At 43.2% G+C, this 25,560-nt stretch overlaps 1 protein-coding gene across 1 annotated transcript; it reads right to left on the reverse strand.

Annotated features, from left to right (window-relative positions):
- Positions 1-501: 501 nt before the first annotated feature.
- LOC149468328 (CDC42 small effector protein 2-B) lies at positions 502-25,280 on the reverse strand. Its single transcript, XM_089670283.1, has 5 exons — positions 25,148-25,280; positions 19,541-19,765; positions 15,172-15,270; positions 3,667-3,743; positions 502-2,037 (listed from the first exon to the last, which is right to left on the reverse strand). Exons 2-4 carry the CDS (start codon positions 19,592-19,594, stop codon positions 3,672-3,674), a joined length of 225 nt encoding a protein of 74 aa, XP_089526409.1. The 5' UTR covers positions 19,595-19,765; positions 25,148-25,280; the 3' UTR covers positions 502-2,037; positions 3,667-3,671.
- Between the last annotated feature and the right edge of the window lie 280 nt (positions 25,281-25,560).

Here is a 25,560-nt window from a genome sequence, read left to right on the forward strand (position 1 = left end):
ATTTGCAAATATATGAGGAAGCCGTAGTGGCTATGTCAAGGCACCTATGTGTACTGCAGTCCTAACTCTATCGTTTTCAGAGTTTCCCAAGTTGGAGCATATATAGCAGTGGTTAGATTGAGGGCAAGTCTGCCTGGAGGAAGCCCACCCTTCCTTAAAAGCACAGGGATGCACTGGACAGCCAGCAAAAGCACAATGGCAGATGAAGGCATCCAGTATGTCCCTGCAACCAGTTCAACCAACTATACAAAAAAGTGGCAACCACCCCAACCTATAACCAGCCTCTACAATAAGGTGCACATGGAAGAGCAACGCACATCTGTAACAAACACAAATTTCCCAGGCACAAGGATGCACGCATGCCCTGCAAAAGCACCTTACGGCAAATGCTGTTTATAGATTGGGGGTGGTTGCCACTTTTGTGCACATTGTGTGCTACAGATCTTTTACATAGATAGCAATGTTGTTCACCTTCTTACTACATGCAACATGACAGAAGCGTTGTTCAGTAAAATAGTATTTATTTTCTACCAATATATACATTGCATTAAAAGTCAATGATGACCTCTTTCATTAAATGTACACACAGTGTACACATGAAGAACAAAAACTAAATGAAAGCAAGCAAAGATATGCTTATAGCTGAATTCCAGCAGACAAGGATTTAATTCAATTCTGTACGTACAAGAACCTTACTTTATATTAGGTTCCTGTAACCTCCTGCAATTCAGGACTCAGAAGGAGGCCAAAAATTTGAGAATAAAGATCCTGCACAGTGTTGTCTGTCTAATACGAAGGATCGTGAAGGAACACGGCGCAAACAATTCGATTCGCCAATTGGTGTGGCAATGCTTCTTCATTGTCCAGGAATCAATCCTAGGTGCAGGTTGGTGACCATGCTGTAAGATTGGTGGGATCACTGACCTGAGAATGCGGTCAGTGTCCAGATCAAAAGATGGGCTGATTGGAATGACAAATCTTTTCTCCGATAAGCGCTTCACCTACATTTATTAAGCATTGTGCCTGGAGTTCAGCATTAAGCTTTACTGAATGAGACAAAAACATCAATATGTGAAACATACATTACAAACCTTTACATTGTATACAATAATACAGATATGGGAGACAACAGTTCATTGAACTAAAGCAAAAATATGTTCGTGTGCATCTATAACATGATCAACCAAAGACATTAACATTTCTGTCTGACCACATCTGAAAGTGTAATATAATCAAATTTGGCTAGAAGGAATTATTCTGTATAAATATATAATTGTGAATAAATTGAGGGAAGTTTACAAAAAAAAAAAAGAAGTGCATTCTTATGGGAATATTTCAATCCCATTCAGATGTAGCACAAAACAAAAACACCTTCCTCATGTACAGAAACATGATCATCTGGGCTTCTGTTATTCATCCCACCACTACTTAACATATAAAGACTGCCTCATATATAGAGAAAGTACAGCAAAGGAAATTAAGTTTTGACCACAGAAGTCAATTCTCATTTTTAATTTTCAAACTTTCAAACCCAGGGGATAAAAGCAGAAAAAAAAAAAAAGTAGAAAAATGGTTACTTACTATGGACAAAACATCTCTTTCCTTATTTTAGACCTAGTGCTGTTGGCAAACAATTCTTCTCTACATCAAATGCAAGGCTGTAGCCACGTAGAGGGAAAAATATATAGATGCTTGTGTATTTAAACAAATGCTCTAGAAACACATTACCATCCAACATTACACAATGAAAAAATGAAGGAAAGAAAAAAAAAACACACAACCATGATTCTTAACATGGTAGTAAGAAGAGGAAAAAACAACATGCAGAAAGTGCTATGCATAATCATTGGTTCTAGAATTTAAATTAAAGGCAGGCAACGCGAGAAGGAACCCATCATTTTCATTTGTACATTTCCTTGTAGGAAGCCCATTTGTTTCCAAGAGGAGCTTTATCCTCTGCTTGTCTTCATTTTTGTATCACACAAATAGATCTCCAGTGAACAAAACTGTTGTACAATCAGTACTGCCATGTCATCTCTGAAAAACATTTAAATAAGAAAGATTGTTTAATAACTGGTCGGGCCAAGCAAACTATATACAATTACAAGAGATCCTGCCAGGATCGAAATTCCTGGAAGGTACCATTGTTGACGAGCAACGCTTGTTTGCACATATTTCTGCACTCCTGTGATCCGTTTTTAGCCAACAATGGCCTAAAGCCCGGTGTCAGCTGACGTCACTGAGCTGGTCCAGGCTCTGGAAAGATCCTGACAATGTTGGGATTTGCCTCGAAAGCCAGGCCAGCAGCTGGCCCAGCCTCTCAGTGTGCTGCTGAGAGCCTGAGCCAGCCGCTCCTGCCCCCTCAACACAGCCTGGAGCTCCAATGAGCACTGAAGGGGCAGAGTAGACGAATAGTCACCGGCCCTCTGCTCACTGAAGACTGAGAAATGAGCGACCGGCGGTGTCTGATCACTCCGACTTAGAGGTGGCAGGGAGTATCCACCTAGATGAGTAGACTGTTTATTTTTTGTACTCCTGAACTTCTCTTTTAAAAGGATAAGTTCACCTTTTAACAAAAAATAAACATTTTTTTGCAGGTAAAAAAAAAATAAAATGTGCATTTATTATTTTTGGTTTCTGGAGCCTCTAAAGCATTGCACCAGCAATCAGCAGATGCCATGCAGGTCTCCCCCTGACCTGTCATTATATCTGCTTGCTCACACATCAACGTACAGACAAGCAGATACTTACTGGCAGGAAGGCTGAATGGACTACCACGCTGGAGTGCTGTGGTAGTTCACTGAAAACTACAAGCTAACAGCTGCAAAGGCTGTTGGAACTTGTAGTTTCCCCATTCACAGAATACTGTGAACAAGTGACATGACCGTGCAGGCAAGTTACTGTTCAGAAGCAAGCATGTACATATCAGGTGTGCTAACATTTTTCTAGTTGCAAGTTTGCTCTGCAGTCAGTCACTCACAAATTAGTACAAGAAAGATAAGAATGAGTATGAAGATAAGGCCCCAGAGCTGGTAATAGCAAGACCAAATTAGAACCAGCAGATCCTATTTTTCTATACTACACATTACACTATAAAGGTGGATCCACAATGTCCATAGCAGGTATAGCAACAGGTTAACTTTATAGCTGGCAGTGTGAGAATCCTATACTTACCCTCCCATATCCCCTCTGCTGCTGGATGCCCCCAAAACCCGTTTAGATTTTGGATACACTACCTGCTAGAAAATGGAAGAATGTTACAACATCTAATTTAGACCAAGTACAAGTTCTAAGGGCTTGTTCACATGGGTGGCAGCCCCTGCCGCCCCTCTGTGAAGTGGTCTGTAGTGGATCGCTTTTCAGAGCCTGGTAAAAGGAGTGACTGTCAAGCATCTAGGAGGTAATACTGTTGGCCCCAGAATGCTTTTTTTGGCAGCCAAACAAGAACTTTAGATGGGAATACTGAGAGTTCGCTGTTGTGGCACAGCCCCAATCACTTCAATGGGTCACGCTCTATAATGATACTGCCAAACGAATGTGACTTGGGGTATAATTTGTGCAGCAGCAGCAAAGGCAAGCTTTGCAGCCTGTGTACAACTCTGTCCAGCTGGGATATCTCTCACAATCACACACACACATATATCACAAAATGTTTAATATACGTACAACTGCTAAAGTGTCACTTCTGAAATTCCAGGTCCATAGCCTCCTTTTGATTTCATCTGATCCTGGAATGAACCACCCTTTGGGGGGAAAGAAAGAAACAATAATAAACATTTACAAAACTAGCTCATTAACACCAGTCCCATATGCACATTTCTCTAGATAAAATTGTCCTCTTTGATTTTTCCACATTTTGTAGCGTTACAGCCCCAAATTAGCATGTACCGAGTAGTGTTAAAGGCTCTGTTTTTTTAATGTTTTGTTTTTTAAAAATTACACCTGTGTAGACAAATTCAGCACAACACAAATTACTGCTCAAAAAAATGTCCAGAAACATTGTTACCGGTACAGCTTCCCGGTCCCTGTGCACCAATTCTCTGAACACTTGGGGAGTGTGCACGAAAAAAGCTGATCTTCCTTCTTGTGACTGCATGTCTCATAATTCATACAGACACCAGGTTGGTGCACGACCAAGGTGCTTTCAATTACTTGGCAGAGGCATGTCTTAGTGTGTCTATTGCTTTTGGGTTGCCTGTGCCTGTAGGCATAGGTAGTGTCCTTACCCAGCCTGAAGTCTCATAGGACCATGCATGAATGGGTTCAGTAGGGCACCATTGGACCTCGCAAACCAAGTCCCCCTTACAATGGAAATCAAGACCAGCAAACAGGAGGCCAGGGTAACAGGGGAAGATACACAAGCAGAAGAGTAAAAATAAGTAACAGAAAATGTAAGTCCTACCATCGAGATATGAAATAGTTTTAAAGTAGGGTTTAATCTCTCTTTAAAGGCTCCATTAAGAAACATGTCTGAAATCCAGTTACTATGTGATGCACAAGCCACCAGGTAAACAAAAAAGTCCTTAACCTTCCCTGACATAGCCAAAGTCTTCTTAATTTGTGTCTCACATGGTTCCCTCCAAGGCACTGCAGCTCACAGTGAGGGTTTCAGCAACAGAGACAGTGCTGTCAATCTGGGAAACCTGTTGGCAGGACTAGATATAGCCATGTGCCAATTGACTAGCCAAGAGGAATCAGGAGCGACAATGGTGATAACACTGCCCACTGCAAAAATGTTTTTATCCCACTGCAGGGCAAGCAGGCAAAGCCTACACAATATTAACAACAAATTCAGGAGCAGTACAGTAGTTGCCACACAGACCATTACAGAAGGTGCATTAGGTGAACTTTACCGGACGTTTCAACAGACGTTTGTGAGACTAACACAAGGGCAGCACAGTGGCTAAATGGTTAACACTTCTGCCTGGAAGCACTAGGGGCATTGGTTCGAATCCCAACCATGGCACCACCTGCCTGGAGTTCTCCCTGTGCCTGCATGGGTTTCCTCCGGGTACTCTTGTTTCCTCCCACGCTCTAAAGACATGCTGGTAGGTGAATTGGATCCTGTCTAAATTGGCCCTAGTATGTGTATGTATGAATGTAAGTTAAGGACCTTAGATGGTAAGCCCCTTGAGGGATAGGGACTGATGTGAATGTACAATATATATGCAATGCGCTGCATAAATTGATGGTGCTATATAAGTACCTGTAATAAATAAATAACATGCCACTTGTTGAAGCACATTTTTTTCCTTTATGTGAGGAAAGATTCTACTTTTTTATTTTAAACTGTGGCACAAAAGATAATCAAAAAGGAAAAAAAAGGAGACAACCCTCCACCCAAGTCAATACTTGGCAAAATCACCTTTGGCACTTTTTTATTTTTATTTTAAGGTAACCTTCAGTCAGTTTTGCACACAAGGTCAGGAGAAACGAAATGCTTGCGTTTTCACATCTTGTCAGCAGATGGCAGCACTGATATGCGACTATATTAACATGCTGTGTAGGTTCTCCTCCATCACCTCCAGTAGCGGCAGATCATTATACTGAATTGCTGTTTTGCCACACTCTTAGAAATAATGGTGTGAACCTCCTGCGCTTCTATCTATAGTAAGTGCAAATAACAGAGAGAAGCTGCTAACATCCAAATCACATACCTAATGATCAAATGAAATAAGATGGAAAAAAAAAAAAAAAAAAAAAAATGATGTAGCGCTACTCAAAAGCAATAAATCACATATCATGAACTAATATAAAGCATAATATAAATAAATGTGAAAACCATATATAACGTGACACAAAGTGCAAATAACATAAATGTGACCTGATCCACATGGGATCTTCAATTGTCTGACCGTGACCTGATCCTCAACGGATCCAGAAGTGGGCAAAGTGAATGGTAAACCCCCACATTGATAGTAATAACAGAAACATGTGAGCCAATACTTACAAGAAGTATGGAACAGATGTGAATAGATCCTAAGTGGGATCTAGAGCGATGGTAGATAGTAAATTAAAAAAATAAACTAGTCCACACTGGGACTAATAAGTGATTTGTCCAGAAATTAGGACTCAAATCAAGGAAAAACGCATAAACATGCAAGTGAATATCTCTGCAAAACCAAATGTGCATAAACACTACATAACAAGAAAAAATAATCCACCCCTAAATAGTGTTTCCATACAAAAAGTAAATAAATCAAATATATATCAGATGAACAAAAAAATGATGAATGGATAAATGCAAAAATGAAAATGTTCGTGTGACTTTATGTGATAATGAACATGCATTATAAACGCATGACACAACACAAAATATATGTGAAAAAGTCCAAACTGGTGCTAACACCACGAAATCCAAAAATGACACTCGTGCCCATGGATGGTGAATGTGGGTAACCACAGAAAGGTATCCGTAAGTAGCTGAATTAGCCGCTAACCTCCTTGCTTCGACCCGCAGGGGTCAAAACACTTTTAGGATCACAAAGCTGGATCCTCCATGTATTTTGAGACTTCCAAAAGCCACTGGTTGAGCCAAAGTTCCGTAGTTTAGCTGGATTTTCCCATATTTAATATTGTTAAATATTTTGTGTATAATAGTAAAATAAATTGAATTAAAGCCCTTTTTAAAAATGAACCTATAACTTGTCTACAATATATACAAAAGTAAAAAGTTCACTTTAGAGGTAGGACTATAGGCTAATCTGCTGAGAACCAAGACCTGCACAGGGAGATTTGCTCACTCTATTTATTCAAAGGGCCCCATCGCCCGAACTGAGAGCGAGGGATATTGTCATATTTTGCACGGTCATTGAAAACGAAATAAAGGGAAAACTTACAATTGAGACATGTGATCTGCTGACAACTGTCTAAAAGGGCATTTCTCTTACATTAGGTCTAGAAGCAAGGCATGGCCTCATTGCTATGTATTTATAACCAGCAGTGTACAGTGGAGTTCAAATCACAAATATGCTTCCTGATCTATACTGAACATGCCTTATTGCTTCCAGTTCAACTCGAAGTCTGAGAGTGTTCCAAAGTGTTTTTATACATTTATAGTAAAGTGTACAGGGACAGCTTCTGATTTGCCAGGAGAAAAAAAAAAAATCAAGGCATCATCTGCATATGTATTCTGCTAAATTGGCTAAGCTAAGACCTTCAATATTCAGGAAAATCTGAGTCAGACTCCTTAAAGGCTCAAAAGCCAATGAAAACCAAAAGGGAGTAACCTTGCCCCAAACTACAACCCATTTTAAAAGGTCCTAGTTACATAGTTACTGAATCTTTTTTAAGATCATTCTTCTTAACCCATATTGGTGGCATATCTTAAGGAGATATGGCATTAAAAAGGTCTAGTATTTGATCCACTCAACGTGACAAAAAAACCTAGGGTGTACTTAGAGCAGGTAACCGTTGGCCTTTCCTTAGCAGTTCTTCCATGTCTCCCAGACAATGCTATTTCACTGGCTATGCAACACCACCCTCTTATCGGGACCACAATCCAAACTACAGTGAAGGAAATAAGTATTTGATCCCCTGCTGATTTTGAATGTTTGCCCACTCACAAAGAAATGATCAATCTGAAAATTGAATGGTAGGTGTATTGTAACGCTGAGAGACAGAATAGCAACAAAAAAGTCAAAAGAAATGCATGTCTAACAAATGATGCACTGATTTGCATGTTCATGAGGGAAATAAGTATTTGATCCCCTTCACAAAACATGACTTAGTACTTGGTGGCAAATCCCTTGTTGGCAATCGTAGAGGTCAGACATTTCCTGTAGTTGGCCACCAGGTTTGCACACATCTCAGGAGGGATTTTGGCCCACTCCTCTTGGCAGATCTTCTCCAAGTCATTAAGGTTTGGTGGCTGACGTTTGGCAACTCAAACTTTCAGCTCCCTCCACAGATTTTCAATTGGATTAAGTTCTGGAGACTGGCTAGGCCACTCCAGGACCTTAATGTGCTTCTTCTTGAGCCACTCCTTTGTTGCCTTGGCCGTGTGTTTTGGGTCATTGTCATGCTGGAACACCCATCCATGACCCATTTTCAAATGCCCTGGCTGAGGGAAGAAGGTTCTCACCCAAGATTTGACAGTACATTGCCTCGTCCTTTGTCCCTTTGATGCGGTGCAGTTATCCTGTTCCCTTAGCAGAAAAACACCCCCAAAGCAGAATGTTTCCACCACCATGTTTGACAGTTGGGATGGTGTTCTTGGGGTCATAGGCAACATTGCTCCTCCTACACGAAGAGTTGAGTTGATGTCAAAGAGCTTGATTTTGGTCCCATCTGACCACAACACTTTCAACCAGTCCTCCTCTGCATCAATTAGATCAGCGGTTCTCAACCTGGGGGTCGCGACCCCTTTGGGGGTCGAACGACCATTTCACAGGGGTCGCCTAAGACCATCGGAAAACACATATTTCCGATGGTCTTAGGAACCGAGACACCACTCCTGTCTCAGGCGATCTGTGGGCTGGATGATATGCTGCCCCTGTAACCTGGCCACACCTCCGGGATCACTCAACAGCTCCGCCTCCTCGCCGCTGATTGGCCACCGGAACTGTAGCTCAGGAGAGGCACACAGGCGGCCAATCACCGGCGAGGAGGTGGAGCTTGGAGAGGAGGAGCCGAGCGGCAGCGCGCGGAGATCGAAGAAGATCGAGGGAGCTGCAGGAGCGAGTGAAGAGAGAGGCCAGAGAAGGAAGACAGCTGACAGGTAAGTGCAAATTTTGCTGCTGCAGCCAGGTATGCAGGCTGTAGATGGGAGAGGGAGAGAGCGAGCCCAGGCTGGAGCAGGAGTCAGCAAGGTAAGTATCATTGGTGTCAGTGGAAGGGATAGTGCCCCATCATTTGTGTCACTAATACCAACGATGGGGAACTATTCCTCCCCCCACTGACACCAACGATGGGGCACTATTCCTCCCCCCACTGACACCAACGATGGGGCACTATTCCTCCCCCCACTTACACCAATGATGGGGCACTATTCCTCCCACTGACACCAATGATGGGGCACTATTCCTCCCACTGACACCCACAATGGGGCACTATTCCTCCCACTGACACCCACAATGGGGCACTATTCCTCCCACTGACACCCAAAATGGGGCACTATTCCTCCCACTGACACCCAAAATGGGGCACTATTCCTCCCACTGACACCCACGATGGGGCACTATTCCTCCCACTGACACCCACGATGGGGCACTATTCCTCCCACTGACACCAATGATGGGGCACTATTCCTCCCACTGACACCAATGATGGGGCACTATTCCTCCCACTGACGCCAATGATGGAGCACTATTCCTCCCACTGACGCCAATGATGGAGCACTATTCCTCCCACTGACGCCAATGATGGGGCACTATTCCTCCCACTGACGCCAATGATTGGGCACTATTCCTCCCACTGATGCCAATGATTGTGCACTATTCCTCCCACTGATGCCAATGATGGGGCACTATTCCCCCCACTGACACCAATGATGGGGCACTATTCCTCCCACTGACACCAATGATGGGGCACTATTCCTCCCACTGACACCAATGATGGGGCACTATTCCTCCCACTGACACCAATGATGGGGCACTATTCCTTCCACTGACACCAATGATGGGGCACTATTCCTTCCACTGACACCAATGATGGGGCACTATTCCTTCCACTGACACCAATGATGGGGCACTATTCCTTCCACTGATACCAATGATGGGACACTATTCCTCCCACTAATGCCAATGATGGGGCACTATTCATCCCACTGATACCAATGATGGGGCACTATTCCTTCCACTGACACCAATGATGGGGCACTATTCATCCCACTGATACCAATGATGGGGCACTATTCCTTCCACTGACACCAATGATGGGGCACTATTCCTCCCACTGATACCAATGATGGGGCACTATTCCTCCCACTGATACCAATGATGGGGCACTATTCCTCCCACTGATACCAATGATGGGGCACTATTCCTCCCACTGATACCAATGATGGGACACTATTCCTCCCACTAATGCCAATGATGGGGCACTATTCCCCCCACTGATACCAATGATGGGGCACTATTCCTTCCACTGATACCAATGATGGGACACTATTCCTCCCACTAATGCCAATGATGGGGCACTATTCCTCCCACTGATACCAACGATGGGACACTATTCCTCCCACTGACATCAGTGATGGGGCACTATTCCTCCCACTGACACCAACGATGGGGCACTATTCCCCCCCACTGATACCAACGATGGGACACTATTCATCCCACTGACATCAGTGATGGGGCGCTAGTCCTCCCACTGCAATATTACAGTTATGAAGTAGCAACGAAAATAATTTTATGGTTGGGGGTCACCACAACATGAGGAACTGTATTAAGGGGTCGCGGCATTAGAAAGGTTGAGAACCACTGAATTAGATGTTCAGTGGCAAACCTCAGACAGGCCTGGACATGTGTTTTCTTGAGCAGAGGGACCTTGCGGGCACTGCAGGATTTCAATCCTGGTCGGCGTAGTGTGTTACCAATTGTTTTCTTGGTGACTGTGGTCCCAGCTGGCTGGAGATCATTGACAAGATCCTTATGTTTAGTTCTGGGATGATTCCTCACTGTTCTCATGATCATTGACACTCCACGAGGTGAGATCTTGCATGGTGCACCAGACCTAGGGAGACTGATAGTTGTTTTGTGTTTCTTCCATTTGCACCAACTGTTGTCACCTTCTCACCAAGCTGCTTGGCGATAGTTTGGTAGCCCAGTCCAGCCTTGTGTAGGTCTACAATCTTGTCCCTGACATCCTTGGACAGCTCTTTGGTCTTTGCCATGGTGGAGAGTTTGGAATCTGATTGTTTGATTGCTCCTGTGGACAGGTGTCTTTTATACAGTCTTTTAAGAGACTGCTTCTAATCTCAGCTTATTACCTGTATGAAAGACACCTGGTAGCCAGAAATCCTGCTGAATGATATGGGATCAAATACTTATTTCCCCTCATGAACAAGCAAATCAGTGCATAATTTGTTAGACATGCATCTCTTCAAATCTTATCAAATACTTATTTCCTTCACTATAGTATACTTAAAATATCGCATTATCTAATTTTCATCTTTTTTATCCTTATGCATTTAACGGTGCAATAGAGCAAATAAAAAAAAATCTGAGCTTTTAACCACCTCCCGTCCAGCCTTTGTATATAAACGGCCGGACGGTGGCAGTGCAGGGTCCGGTAGCCGTTTATAAACGGCCTCCCTGCACCCTGCTTCTGCGTGCTCCTTGGGAGTGCGCAGCACCGCGATTCGGTGACCGGTGTGTCCTCCACACAGTGGAACACCGATCGTCGGACGGGACCTCTGTACGAGGTCCCGATCATGTGATCACTGATTGACCAATCAGTGATCACATGCAGAGTAGTAAGCATGATGTCACTTGTGACGTCGTTGCTTACTACGTGTGAAATCTGTGAATGATCACAGAGGTCACATGGTACAAGGCTATTCACAACAGCCTTGTACCATGTGACAAGCTGTGACCAATCACAGCTCACTCAGTAGTTCTCAATGGCTGCAAGAATGCAGCTAGAGAGAAGGAGAAATGATTGCTTTTACATCCTTTATGGGTGTAAAAGCAAACAGTGTAAAAAAAAAAAAAATCATCACCCCCCACAAGTAGTACAGTGTCACCATGGTCTCGTAGGAACAAAGTTGTACTTTTTGTATGTAGTACACGATTACACCCTTTTGGAAAATGTAAATGTAGAAACAAAATCAGGTGTTCAATCAAGGCTATCATCTGCATTAATATTCCAGAGGGGTTAATCCTCTGCACTGTGTGAAAAGGCTGTTTGTTCCCGTCTTCTATGATCCTCCCCTTCTTCCACAGTCCCCAATCCATCTGCCATAGCTACAGCAGCAGTCTGCACATGCTCTGTTTGGTGTGTACTGCTAGAGAGTTTTTTCTGGAGGAGGGCGCTGTCCAGACAGAGGGTTAGGGGTTATACAGCCTCTGAGGACAATCAGAGGAGAATGAAAACCCCTCCTACAAGATTAACCAGTGCTCTGCTGGACACTGATAAAAGTCACAAGACTGCTGTATACTGCTGACAAGAAAAGATATTTAACAGTTTACATTTACTAAAAATAAGTGCATTTCCATGTTCTGTGTACTGTGGAAGACTGGATATAGTGAATGCAGGGTCCTGGGTTTAGTAACAGGTAAACTAATTAGCCACTTCAACACCAAATTCATCCACAAGCAGTAAGACAGTCATTGGATGCCTCCAGGCACCACTGTGTTCTTGCTGAGCTTCTAGTGTGTCCTTGCACCTTTAAGGAGGGGTGGGCATACCTTCTTTTAATGTATCCATTGTTACATATGCTTCAACGTGGAGACTGTCAAATTACAGAGTTAGGGCTGCACTATGCAGAGGAGTTTTGGTGAGGCACTGCGGATTCATATATTTGCAAATGTGTGCAACTAAACCTTTTGTTTTTAACGTGTATCATTAGACAGGGTCAAATTGTTTTTTTTCAGGCTAGCTGGCAAGTGTACTGAGAAATTTCAGATTTCTGAACGTGTCACAGAGTTTTGGTTTTCATTGCCTTTTGAGCTGCTAAGGATTCTGGCTCAGATTTTCTCAGATATTAAAGGTCTTAGAATAGCCAACTTAGAGGAATATTAATGCAGATGATAGCCTTGATTGAACACCTGATTTTTTTTACATTTACATTTTCCAAAAGGGTGTAATCGTGTACTACACACAAAAAGTACAACTTTTTTCCTACGAGAATTCACAAACAATTATGAAAATGAAAGGGGATTCATAGCAGAAACCCAATCCATCAACAGTAGGGATGATCGGAGTAGCCAAATCGATTTTACTTGAATATGCATAATTAGCCTCCAGCTTGGTTGCTAGGAATGGCTTGGAGGGTCATCATAGCGGAAGGTTTTGTTTTGCAAATCTGCTAGTTGCAACAATTAGATTACTTCAACAAATAATTCAATTAATTGCAACAATTTTGTTTATGTAACTTAAAGAATTAATTTTAATTCTATGGTGAAATCAATTTCACTAAAATCACTCCCATCATATCTAATCAACAGTAAAAAGAAGGATACAGACTCCCTACCCAGGGGTACAGAGAAACAACCACAAGCCCCAGACTTTGGTCAGGTCCCAATGATATGCAACTTGTGCCAGGTTGGCCAAAGAATTATACACAGGTTGAAAGGGAGAAAGGGGTAGCAGTCCACAGGGAACAGATGACAGATGAGGCACCTGTCATTTTTGTGGTAAGGTAAATTCCTTGACATACTTAAAGCAATACTAGAAGGTTCATATTCTTTTTTTGGAAAATAACAAAACTTGTTACACTTACCTGTTGTGTGCAGTGGTTTTGCACAGTGCAGACCAGACCCTCCTCTTCTTGGGTCCCCCACAGGCTCTCCTGGCTCCTCCTTTCTATCAAGAGCCATGGCTTGCCCCCCCCTTCCTCCTCATTGGTTGACTAGCTGTAATTGATAGCAACGGGAGCCAATAGCTCCCACTTGCTGCCTTAGCCACTGAGGAGACAGAAACCCGGGATGGCCGAGGCTGTCGTGCACATTGCTGGATCGCGATGGGGCCCAGGTAAGTATTGAGGAGGCTAGGGGCACTGCTGCACACAGAAGGTTTTTTACCTTCATGCACAGAATGCATTAAGATAAAAAAACCTTGAGCTTTTACAACAAGTTTAAAGCCTAACTTCATGTTTAATGTTGCTATACCATATACCGGCCAAGCTGGCCCAAACGAACTGTACTAACAGGTGTGCTTGCAGGGCTACAGTAAAACTGCACATAGTCATTGCTACATGCTGTGTGACAGCAGTAGGACAAGAACTTCCCATCCCACTCCAGGGATGGCACTGCTCAGCCATTCATGGGAAGCTTTGTATTCTCTGAATAAATACAAAAGCTTCTTCTGACTGGCTGAGATGGAGAAGCTGGGGAATTAGGTCACAAACTCTGCCTCAGCCAATCAGAGGAAGCATTGTATTCAGAGAATACAATGCTTCATGTGAATGACTGAGCGCTTTGTTCTTGGTGTGGAACAGGAAGTTCCCATCTCAGTGCCATAACACAGCACCATATACTGTATGTACTTGAGGCTACATACAGTTAATACAGCATACCCAGTAAGTGAACAATTCTTTGGGCCAGCTTGGCCCACACAAAATATTTAAAAGTAGAACTACAGGCAAAACTATTTTTTCATTTTGGATAGAGTAAGTGAGGGCTATAGCCACTATCAGTTTATTTTTTGCCATCTGTGTCTCATTGGGGGGACTTGCCTTCACTTCCTGTCCCATAGCCAAAATAGAAAGTGAGAGAATCCCCACAAATTAAGGGAATTCCTTGGGGACCGCCAGGCAACCAGAACTAGTGTCCACATTCAAAAATTTACCCACTATTGCTTTTCTGGGGACAACCCAAAATGTGGGGTTTTATTTACTTTCACTTTCGACAATAATGGTAAACAGGACAAATAGAGATGGTGAATCCCCCTTATGGGGGCACAGACCACAATAAAAACCTAATAGGTGTTCTAATCCCTCTCCATTTGGTCAAAATCTACAAAAAAAAAAAACCTTTTGCCTTTAGTTATACTTTAAAAAGGGACATTAAACATTGAGTTAGGCTTATAACTAAACTAACTGCATCACTACTTGTGGACACCAAAATAAATATGTTATATAGGTTATATAATATAATTCCCTATCCACAGAGAGTGGAGCAGTCAGATGTAGCAGAGCCTTTGATTTCATACAGTATATATACAGCTAGGCTACAGATACAGAAGTGCCTAGGCACCCTCACATACCAGGAAGTGCACTGCTAATTTTCAGGAGGAATACAAGTCAAAAGGGTACATTTGAAGAATATTATTTAAACAAAATTAACATCTCTGAATGTTCCCTATAGCATAGTTATCTTCCCTTTTTAAATGCAGGCCCACTTTAAGGGCTACTATTCCTAAAAAACGATAATCATAATTGATAATGGCCGCCCCATCCAATGTTTGGATTTCTGAGTAAGGCCAGACTATACAGAGCCATGTCCTTGCTCCTATGGACTATCAAAACCAAGCGAGCACACAAACAAGCAGCTGCAGTATTTTGCTTACCGTTGCAAACCCAGCGTTGGCATCCCCTGATCCTACGTGAGCAGTATGGACAAAATTCATTGGCTCTCCAATCATGCTTCTGTCAATCCGTCTTCGCCTCTTTGAAATCATAATAGCAAACACTGTAAAATCATGGAGAATTGCATGCCAAATATTTACAGTCTAACAGATAAAACCACATACATAGATCAGTATTCCACCATTATTTTTGCAGATGTATTTTTTTGTTACAAGAAAACTTGTTTTTATCATGCTGGAAGTCTTTTCATCATAATCTTTTTTCACAGTTAAATTATTAGGAATAGGAGTTATGGTCTTTACAGGTTTTTTTTATTTTGGTGACAACCTGCAAAATGAATGTCATTTATCTGTACCACCAACAATCTTCTTTGCAGAGCTTCACAGGTCAGTAGATCTTGAGAATTTGACATATCCAGGTGTGTCAGATGTCTGCATCCTCCACTGCGCAATCTGGTTCCAACTGCTGGCCACTATGGCACTAGTGCATCCCAGGGACTTTCTTTTGCTGTTTTGCGAAATTGCCAACAGAGTCTCCTTAAAAAGTTTAGGGAAAGCCCCCAAATTTTTTTTTTGTTTTAGATAAAGTGAAAGAAGATTAGAACCCATGTTGGCTCTTCCTCTCATTTGCTGCATTACCAGAAAAGAATTGAGTAGATGGAGGTAGGGGGGACTGGCTACAGGGACACAGACAAATACCACCAATCTTACAGTGGTTCTAGACTTCCCCTACTATATTCAAAAAAAAATAAAAAATATATAATAATAATAATTATATATATATATATATATATATATATATATATATATATATATATATATATATATATACACATATATACACACACACACACATATAGTTAGTCTGGCTGAGAAAAGACAAAAGTGCATGCAGTTCTACCATTAAAAAAAAAAAAAAAAAAAAAAAAAAAAAAAGTTATAATCCTATACCCACAGTTGATCCAGAGGAAGGCAAAAAACCCAGAAAAAAGTATGGTCCAATTTGCTTCAGCAGGGAAAAAATGCCTTCCTGATCCCCCGAGAGGCAATCGGATATTCCCTGGATCAACTTTACCTATAAATGTTAGTATCCAGTTATATTCTGTGCAGGGGCAGACCAGGGATAAGGTGACCATACACGATGCAATCTGATTGTATAATCTTCTACAGATCTACTATGTAGTACAAGGGCCTGCCTGATCTGATACCTTAGAATGGCTTGTGTACAGGGGCGGACTGACCATTTGGAAACTCAGGCACTGCCAAGGGCCCGGGGTCAGTAGGGGGCCCTACGAGATGCCCCTAGTACCTTTTTCATAGGCTTTTTTGAGTTTGGGTAAGGACACAGGGGCCCCATGATCCCCTATTGCCCGGGGGCCCCATGAGTTGTCAGTCTGATTCTGTGTATCCAAGAAAGAATCCAGGCCTTTTTTGAAGCAATCCACTGAGCTGTCCAGAACCAACTCTTGAGGGAGTCTATTCCACATTTTCACAGCTCTTACTGTGAAGAAACCTTTCCATGTTTGGAGATTAAATTTCTTTTCCTCCAGATATAAAGAGTGCCCCCTTGTCCTCTGATGACCTCAGGGTGAATAGCAAGTCAGTACACCCCTCACATTTTTGTAAATATTTTATTCTGTCTTTTTATGTGACAACACTGAAGAAATGACACTTTGCTACAATATACAGTATTAAGTGTATAGCTTGTATATCAGTGTAAATTTGCTGTCCCCTCAAAATAACTCACCACACTGTCTAAACTGCTGGCAACAAGAGTGAGTACACCCCAAAGCTAAAATGTCCAAATTGGGCCCAATTAGCCATTTTCCCTCCCCGCTGTCATGTGACTCATTAGTGTTACAAGGTCTCAGGTGTGAAGGGGGGGCAGGTGTGTTAAATTTGGTGTTATCGCTCTCACTCTCTCATACTGGTCACTGGAAGTTCAACATGGCACCTCATGGCAAAGAACTCTCTGAGGATCTGAAAGATAGAATTGTTGCTCTACATAAAGATGGCCTAGGCTATATGAAGATTGCCAAGACCCTGAAACTGAGCTGCAGCACGGTGGCCAAGACCATACAGCGGTTTAACAGGACAGGTCCCACTCAGAACAGGTCTCGCCATGGTTGACCAAAGGAGTTGAGTGCATATGCTCAGTGTCATATCCAGAGGTTGTCTTTGGGAAATAGACGTATGAGTGCTGCCAGCATTGCTGCAGAGGTTGAAGGGGTGGGGGGGTCAGCCTGTCAGTGTTCAGACCAAACGCCGCCACTGCATCAAATTAGTCTGCATGGCTGTCGTCCCAAAAGGAAGCCTCTTCTGCTGAAGACAAGCAGACTAGGGACATGATTTACTGGAACCATATCCTGTAGTCTGATGACACCAAGATAAACTTATTTGGTTCAGATGGTGTCAAGCGTTTGTGGTGGCTACCAGGTGAGGAGTACAAAGACAAGTGTGTCTTGCCTACAGTCAAGCATGGTGGTGGGAGTGTCATGGTCTGGGGCTGCATGATTGCTGCCGGCACTGGGGAGCTACAGTTCATGGAAGGAACCATGAATGCCAACATGTATTGTGACATACTGAAGCAGAGCATGATCCCCTCCCTTCGGAGACTGGGCTTCAGGGCAGTATTCCAACATAACGACCCCAAACACACCTCCAAGACGACCACTGCCTTGCTAAAGAAGCCGAGGGTAAAGGTGATGGACTGGCCAAGCATGTCTCCAGACCTAAACCCTATTGAGCATCTGTGGGGCATCCTCAAATGGAAAGTTGAGGAGCAAAAGGTCTCTAACATTCACCAGCTCCGTGATGTCATCATGGAGGAGTGGAAGAGGACTCCAGTGGCAACCTGTGAAGCTCTGGTGAACTCCATGCCCAAGAGGATTAAGGCAGTGCTGGAAAATAATGGCGGCCACACAAAATATTGACAATTTGGACATTTTCACTTAGGGGTGTACTCACTTTTGTTGCCAGCAGTTTAGACATTAATGGCTGTGTGTTGAGTTATTTTGAAGGGACAGCAAATTTACACTGTTATACAAGCTGTACACTCACTACTTTACATTGAGATATATATATATTATACATACACATACATATACAGTATATACTGTGCACACACACACATTTTTTAGTCTAGTCATCCGATCCCACAGTTCAGGCTCCCCTCTGTCAACAATGGCTGAGAATTCTAGGAGCCATGATGTTACCCATAGGCTCCCTTAGCCCAGCCATTGTCAGAGTTTCCTCTTCTCCCCTGCAGCAGCGATCACTGACACAGCAGAGCTGCAGGATCACCTGACAGGACCGAAGCGGATGATAAAACATAAAAAAAAAACCCCACAAGGTAAGCATAGGCTTTTTTCTATTTACACAGGGTAGGCAGAATAGGTAGGAGGGAACATTTTAAGAATAGGTAGAGTTAGGCTTGAACTCCACTTTTGGACAAGGGTAGGGCCAGCTTAAAAGTTAGGTTCAGGATATTAGCAGCTACTTCACCTTTTATAAGTACACTACTTTTCCTGTTTATTCTCAAACCTGAAGTTCAGGCAATTATTGCAGACGATAGTTCTGCTCAAATATACTGTACCAAACAACTAAAACAGTGCACAACCACAACATAAGAGGGTTTGTGTTTCTTCCTCGAATATATAATAGAAGCACCACATTATTCCTTCATGAAAGCAATTTATTCACAGAAGATCTTTAGTAGAAAAAAAACCTTTACAAAGAGGTATCACCATTCACATGTGCACCTTCTCTAAACCCAGCAATGGACGGCATTTTCAACACAGCCACAAAAGTGCTGACTACAGTTGTGTGATTCTGTAAGGCTGTACTCGCACTCGAGGGGGTTTAAGTGAACCGTACCCAAGTTCGATCCCCCACACCCCCGCTGGTTTGCACTTACCCTGGTTTTTAAGAAAGTGATCCCGGGCACACTCCCCTGCTAACCAAACCAGCAACCCTCATTTAGCTACAGTTCTCTATGGACAGAGCTGTGCTCCGGCATGGTTTGCACTCACACTGCAGCAAACTGTCCTGGATTGCAAGTGAACTGCACCTAGGACCACTTGTTCCAAGTGTTCCCGGATGCGGTTTGATTCACCGGTCCTGGGCACGGTTAGGAGCCATCAGAACACACTAATTAACCAACCCAAGGGGGCTGAACCGCGCTTGGGACTGGTTATAAGTGCTAGTGTGAGTGCACCCCAAGAGTATGTAGGCGAGTATTTGGAGATTAGCAATTCACACATCCAGTTCTACATCATACATTTATATATTACATCTTTACATATCAGTTTACCATTTTAAATATCAACAGATTATTAAGTAGTAAACTTACCGGCTGCGGCTGCTCTCCAATGCAGCAACTGAAGCAGAAGAGAAATTCTGTCATTTTCTTAAGAGTTAAATTGAAGCTGGTCTCTTGCAAGAGAACAAATTTAAAAAAAAAAAAAGAAAAAAAAAAAAAAGAAGTGTTTTCTTCCTCCCAACCACTGATGTTGCCACCACAAACCTATCCGGAAGACGCACGCCGGAAAGTGAATCAATGAAGATGTTGGTCACCCTTTAAAAGGAACGATCAAACAAAAAAAGTTACAACATCAGCAATCTAAACAGACAAAAGAGAATTGGTTTTCCTTCATCTTATTATAATCAATTTCCGCTGTAGACTCATCCAAGACAGTGACAGCTATGCGTGGCCTCCCTAGTGGTCTGATTATGTCAGTATTTCTGTGCTCAAAGCGGTACATTGTTGCATGGAAATATGTCGTTTTTTTATTGTAGGCCTGTAATTTTTAGGAATAACTCACTGAAATCTGTCTGAACAAGAATCTAGTAAACATCCCACGTATGTTACAATTTGAAACACGAAATCATAAATTATAATTTACCGTATTTTCCGGCATATAAGACGACTTTTTAACCTTTGAAAATCTTCTCAAAAGTCGGGGGTCGTCTTATACGCCGGCATACAGCATGCTGACACTTGGTGTGAGGGCGGCACTTTTTAGGGGGGCGCAGTGCCGCCGCCGCCGCCCCCCCTTCCAACGGAAGGGACACTAAGTACAGGGGTGGGCAGGGGGCTGCTGTTTCTTACCTGGCTCCGGTCCCAGTCCAGGAAGTGCGGCTGCTCCTTCATTCAGTTCTGCAGCTCAATGTTCGCGCGGCCGCTCGGCTCCACCTCCTCACCGGTGATTGGCCACCAGAACTGTAGCTCAGGAAAGGCACACAGGCGGCCAATCACCAGCGAGGAGGCGGAGCCGAGTGGCCCAGCAAAAATCGAGTGAAGGAGCGGCCGGTAAGTGTGCCGTGCAGAGGTGCTGCTGCAACTATATATGCTGGCTGCAGCAGCACCATACTGGAACAGGGGTCAGCAAGTGTCATTGGTGTCAGTGGGAGGAATAGTGCCCCATCATTGGTGTCACTGAGCAAAGTCGCAAAATCGTTTTCAGTGTCTGATGACAAATTTCCCCACGAATCATTATCACTCAATTCTGCAAGTGGTCCTAATTTACTATCACTGTTCTCTAGCTGGTCTAAAACCGCTTTTGACATAAAGGGACGCTTTTTGGACGCCATGGACGTTTCTCAGTTTCCAGGCAGAAAGAACAGTAAAAATGCAGGCAGGGCGCAGGACAAAGCACTCGGGACAAGATGTATGTGAAATGGTTTGATACAGTAATGTTTTACTATGTGATTTTAGTGTATTTAGTGAATGTCACTTTTTGACATTTTTAAATTTCCCGCCGTTCCGTCCCTCGTATGTCCCGACGTCGCAGGGGACAGAACCCAGAAGACAGATGCTGGCATCCGCCGGAGGAGATGGCCAGGGACACTGCAGGAGGGACATCGCGGGAGTGAAGGACAAGGTAAGTGAAGTAGGGATCCCGGAGCAGCGCCGCATGGTATTCCCGAGTGTAGTTCGGGGTTACCGCTTGTGGTACTGAAACTTTACCCCGAGCTACACCCGGGAATACCGCCAGGGAGGTTAAGGTGCACCTAGGCCCAGATATTCCTAAAGCAGTAGTAAACCCAAAAACAAAAATGTATTCAACTGCAACTTGCCAATTCGTAGATTAGATGGCTGCATTTGTTTTCTCTTTTAAGGATTTTTCCCTTTCTTTTCACGTGGTTATCCAAGCAATAAGGCTCCATGTACACTGCAGCTGATAAACTCACGTTCAGAAGCTTTTCAGCATTTTTTTCAGCAGCCACTGAACTCTCCCTAATGTTTTCCTATGTGTCCATGTACACATCGTCATTTACTGTCATTTACAGGCAGTTGAGTTTACTGTCGTTTTTTTGAATGCACCAAACTAGAGTAGATTTTATCAGCCTGTAAACACCTGTAAACGCAGCTAATGGCATTTATAAGCGTTTGGAACATTTTTTTAACTCTTCCATTTCCAGATGCTGTCCAGAGCCTTTTTTCATCATGAAAAATGCATGCAAAGCATTTTCCCGGTACTCAAATGGACCCGGTACACCATACTATGAGGTTTCGCATTAAAGAAAATATGTTAGACATTGCTGCAATAACTCCTGCACAGAAACGAGATGGAAATCATCCAAACACCACAAAAAAAAAAAAAAGACAGCTAATCTCAACAAATACTGCTCTCTCTGCTTCTGCTCTCTATTTCTCTCAAAATGTCTGAAATAGTTAATATTTTACTGTTTTCAGTGCATTCTGGGCATTTTGGAAGGTCTCCTGAGGTTATCTTTAAAAAACACTTCTAAATGCAAACACACATAAACGCGGTATGCAAACGCGGCTAAACAGACATTTTTTAACCTACGTTTTCCAGCAGTCAATGTTTCCATCGTTCAGAAGTGTCCCGTGTACATGGAGCCTAAGTCTCCATGCACACTAGTGATTTTTAAGAGCTTAGAAGCTGTTATCAGCATTTCTTTCTGCTCCTAGAAGCTAAATAGTGTTATCCTACGAGTCCATACACACTGTTTTAGACTAGTAGCATTTTTCAAGTTTCAGCGTTTAGGAACAGAAAAAAAAATGTTTTTGTAGAGTTTTCCAGCAGAAAAAAATGATCAACACTACTATCAGCTTTTTTCTAGCATTTTTCCCCCCTACATGTACTGTATTTTTTACTTTATTTCAGGTACTTATATAGCGCCATCAATTTATGCAGCACTTTACATATATATTGTACATTCATATCAGTCCCTAACCCTCAAGGGGCGTACAATGGAAGGTCCCTAACTCACATTCATACATACACATACTAGGGCCAATTTAGACAGGAGCCAATTAACCTACCAGCATGTCTTTGGAGTGTGGGAGGAAACCGGAGTACCCGGAGGAAACCCACGCAGGCACAGGGAGAACATGCAAACTCCAGGCAGGTGATGCCGTGGTTGGGATTTGAACCAGCGACCCTAGTACTGCCAGGCAGAAGTGCTAACCATTTAGCCACTGTGCTGCCCAATAAATGATGTGTAACTGTACTGTAAGAATGCTACTACCAGTATTTTTAATTCAGAATTTTTTGAGCTTAATAATAAAAAACTACTCGTATGCATGGAGCCCAAATTTGTTTCTTTTTTTCCAGCTTCCTTTAAAAGACCAAGCTATCCATACAACGTGGCAGTTAGAGGGTTGAAACAAACCATTTACGACTGTAAAACTTTAATCCTAAAAGGAGGAAAAAACTGCTGTAATTGCTTGTAAAGTATTAACTGGAGTTCAGCTTCAATTTGTTAGTCAAGTCCATCCAATGCAGGCCACACATGGGTCGAATTGCGACCAAATTTTCATTAGAAAATCGGAAATTTTGTGCGTTTTGTAATGCGATGGTGCGACCATTTATTTCGAAATTCGACCAACAAAGCCTTCAATTTCTCTTCATGTTGCAACAGAAAAGAATTTTCGTGACCAAGAATTTTCTTTCCTTTCCAGGTCACAGCTTTATATTTCTTGCACGATTCTCCCATCATTGATTTGAAATTTGTTCGTTTTTCGAAAAATTTCCAACATGCCAATCACTCAGATTCGATGGTCACACAAAAATCGGCCGTTTCTGTGACCCACAAACGGTGCAAAATTCGAACAAAAATTCTTAGAAAGGATTTTCGAAAGAAAAATCTCTTTCAGAATTCGTACCGTGAATGGCTGACTTAACCCTAGGTTCACACCTAAGCAATTTCTGCAGCTTTTTGCAGAAACGCAGTACAGTCCTTTTAACATGACTTCCTATGGGGCACGTTCACATCTCCGCGTTTTCACCCGTGCATATTTTGGAAAGGGTCAGGGACTATTTTTTTTAAACGCAAAAGTTGTGTTTTTGGTTCTATAGACTTCAATGGAAATGCTGCAGAAAAGCATGTTTTGTGTTTTTGCTGCGTTTTTGCCGCATCTTGCGTTTTAAATCTGCCTAGCAACAAGAAAAAAAAAACACAAAAAACGCAGGTGCAAAACGCAATGCAGAAACGGCTGAAACGTAACCTGCATAGGAGTGAACCTAGCCTTAGGCCTCAATTAAAAGAGAAGTATAGGATTTTTGTTTTTAAGAATTATACTTACCTAGGTGAAGGTAGCATCGGTCTGATGCAGCATCTGTCCCCCGCCGGCTCTATGGGTAACACCTCAGTGATCACATAACTGTTAATCGCTGAGTTCTCACGAACTGTCAGTCACAACTGTCTGCCCCAAACCCCTCCAGCGCTCACTGGGGTGCTGTGTTGTTGAGGGGAGGGAGTGGCTGGCTCAGTGGTTTGCAGACAGGCTGAGTCAGCTGCCACTCCAGACTCTGAGGGGGATCCCGACCATATGGTCGGGATCCTTCCCCAGCTTGGACCGGCTCTGTGATGTCAGCCGACAGTGGGCTTCAGCCACAGAACTTACTGCACTCTTGTGATCCATAGAAGTACAGCCAAAAGATCTTTGACTGTCATTCTCCTTTAACATAAAATGTGCCCATCAGAGCGGCGCTTAACATAGGGCGCACACATGACATCATTGGTTGCTGGGATGCCCGTGGTCCCAGCAACCAATGACTGCCGATCAGGCACTTTCGTCTGGCGGGCCAACGGTCCGGACAGGAGTGCTGCTCGGTCCGTCATTTACTGATGGCTGATATATATCATCATTTGTAGATACAAACCAATCAGTATAGATGTATTGGGATTTGGTTTTTTTTACCAGACATGTAGCAGAATACATTTTTGGCCAAAATTTATAAAGAAATTTGTTTTTTCAAAATTTGTTTATTGGAGGTTTTATAACAAAGTAAAAAAAAATTTTTTTTTTAAATTTTGTCTTTTTATGTTTATATCGCAACAAATAAAAACCCAGTGGTAATCAAATACCACCTTAAGAAGGTTCTATTTGGGTAGAGCATTGCATGACCACGCAATCACCAGCTAAAGTGGCGCAGTGCCGAATAGCAACTAAAATGTCCTGGTCAGGAAGTGGATCTACTGTGCTGGTGTAGACTTGTGCACAGGTTTGGGGTTCACGGGGGCGCGGTGTGTTCCCATGGACAACTGCTCATTGCTATGGCTGTATGGATGACGGTTATGACTGTACGCTCTCGGGCGCAGAAATATGGCGCCAATTTAGCAGACATGCCTCAAACCGCCCGTGCACTGACATAAGGTCTTCAGATCCAGGCACGATTCCACACCATGTGATCTAGGTTACATCGCTTGGATGAAAAACACACAAATCCATCCATGGCTATAGAATGGATACAGAACACGTCCCCCCATCAATAGTGACAGCTCAGGGGGCACACAGCACAGCCCCAGGAGGAGTTCTAATGACACCAAAGTTTGGTGGAGTCGGTGGGATGAAGTCATCCATTGGAATAGTAAAGGAAGAAATAGATCCTCCAACAAGGACACAGGCAGGACCAGGACTCCCCCACACGTGTAAGAAGCAGCAAATAAATCGCAGCCATGCCACCACCCCCAGCACACCTCTCACCTGCAGCCCGCACTCCGATCATCACACCACACTGCAGTGCACACACAGCCCAGCTTCTGCAGCAATCTCCATAAACTCCGCCCCCGGGGCGGGGCCGCCAATGTGCCCGGCCTACCGCTGTCACTGTTCAGCAATCCGCTGCCTAGGAGGGCCAACAACGAGGAGAGGAACAAGCTCCGCCCCCCACGTCTGATGGAGGCAGACATAAGCTCCGCCCCTGTGTCTTGTTAGAGTAGGTATTTGGAGTAGGCATAGGTAGTGGGCGGAGTCTGGGCGGGGATGCAGTGATCGGGCACACTGGAAGCGTCTGACAGTGACGGGGGGGAGGGGTCTGTGACAGTGTCGGCACATCATAAATAGGTAATATAGTTCAATACAGAAATACTGTCTATATAATAAAGAGTCGGTTCACC

This window comes from Staurois parvus, unplaced genomic scaffold (assembly GCF_062004578.1).
Source record: "Staurois parvus isolate SC_StPar_1 unplaced genomic scaffold, SC_StPar_1.0 ptg000089l, whole genome shotgun sequence".
NCBI classification, from domain to species: Eukaryota; Metazoa; Chordata; class Amphibia; order Anura; family Ranidae; genus Staurois; species Staurois parvus.

Coding starts and splice junctions, on each gene's coding strand:
- LOC149468328 (XM_089670283.1), bottom strand. CDS start 19,594: ATGACAGAATTTCTCTTCTGCTTCAGTTGCTGCATTGGAGAGCAGCCG. Junction 15,271..19,540: donor TTGGAGAGCAGCCGCAGCCG/GTAAGTTTACTA, acceptor ATGATTTCAAAG/AGGCGAAGACGGATTGACAG. Junction 3,744..15,171: donor CCAACGCTGGGTTTGCAACG/GTAAGCAAAATA, acceptor TTCCCCCCAAAG/GGTGGTTCATTCCAGGATCA.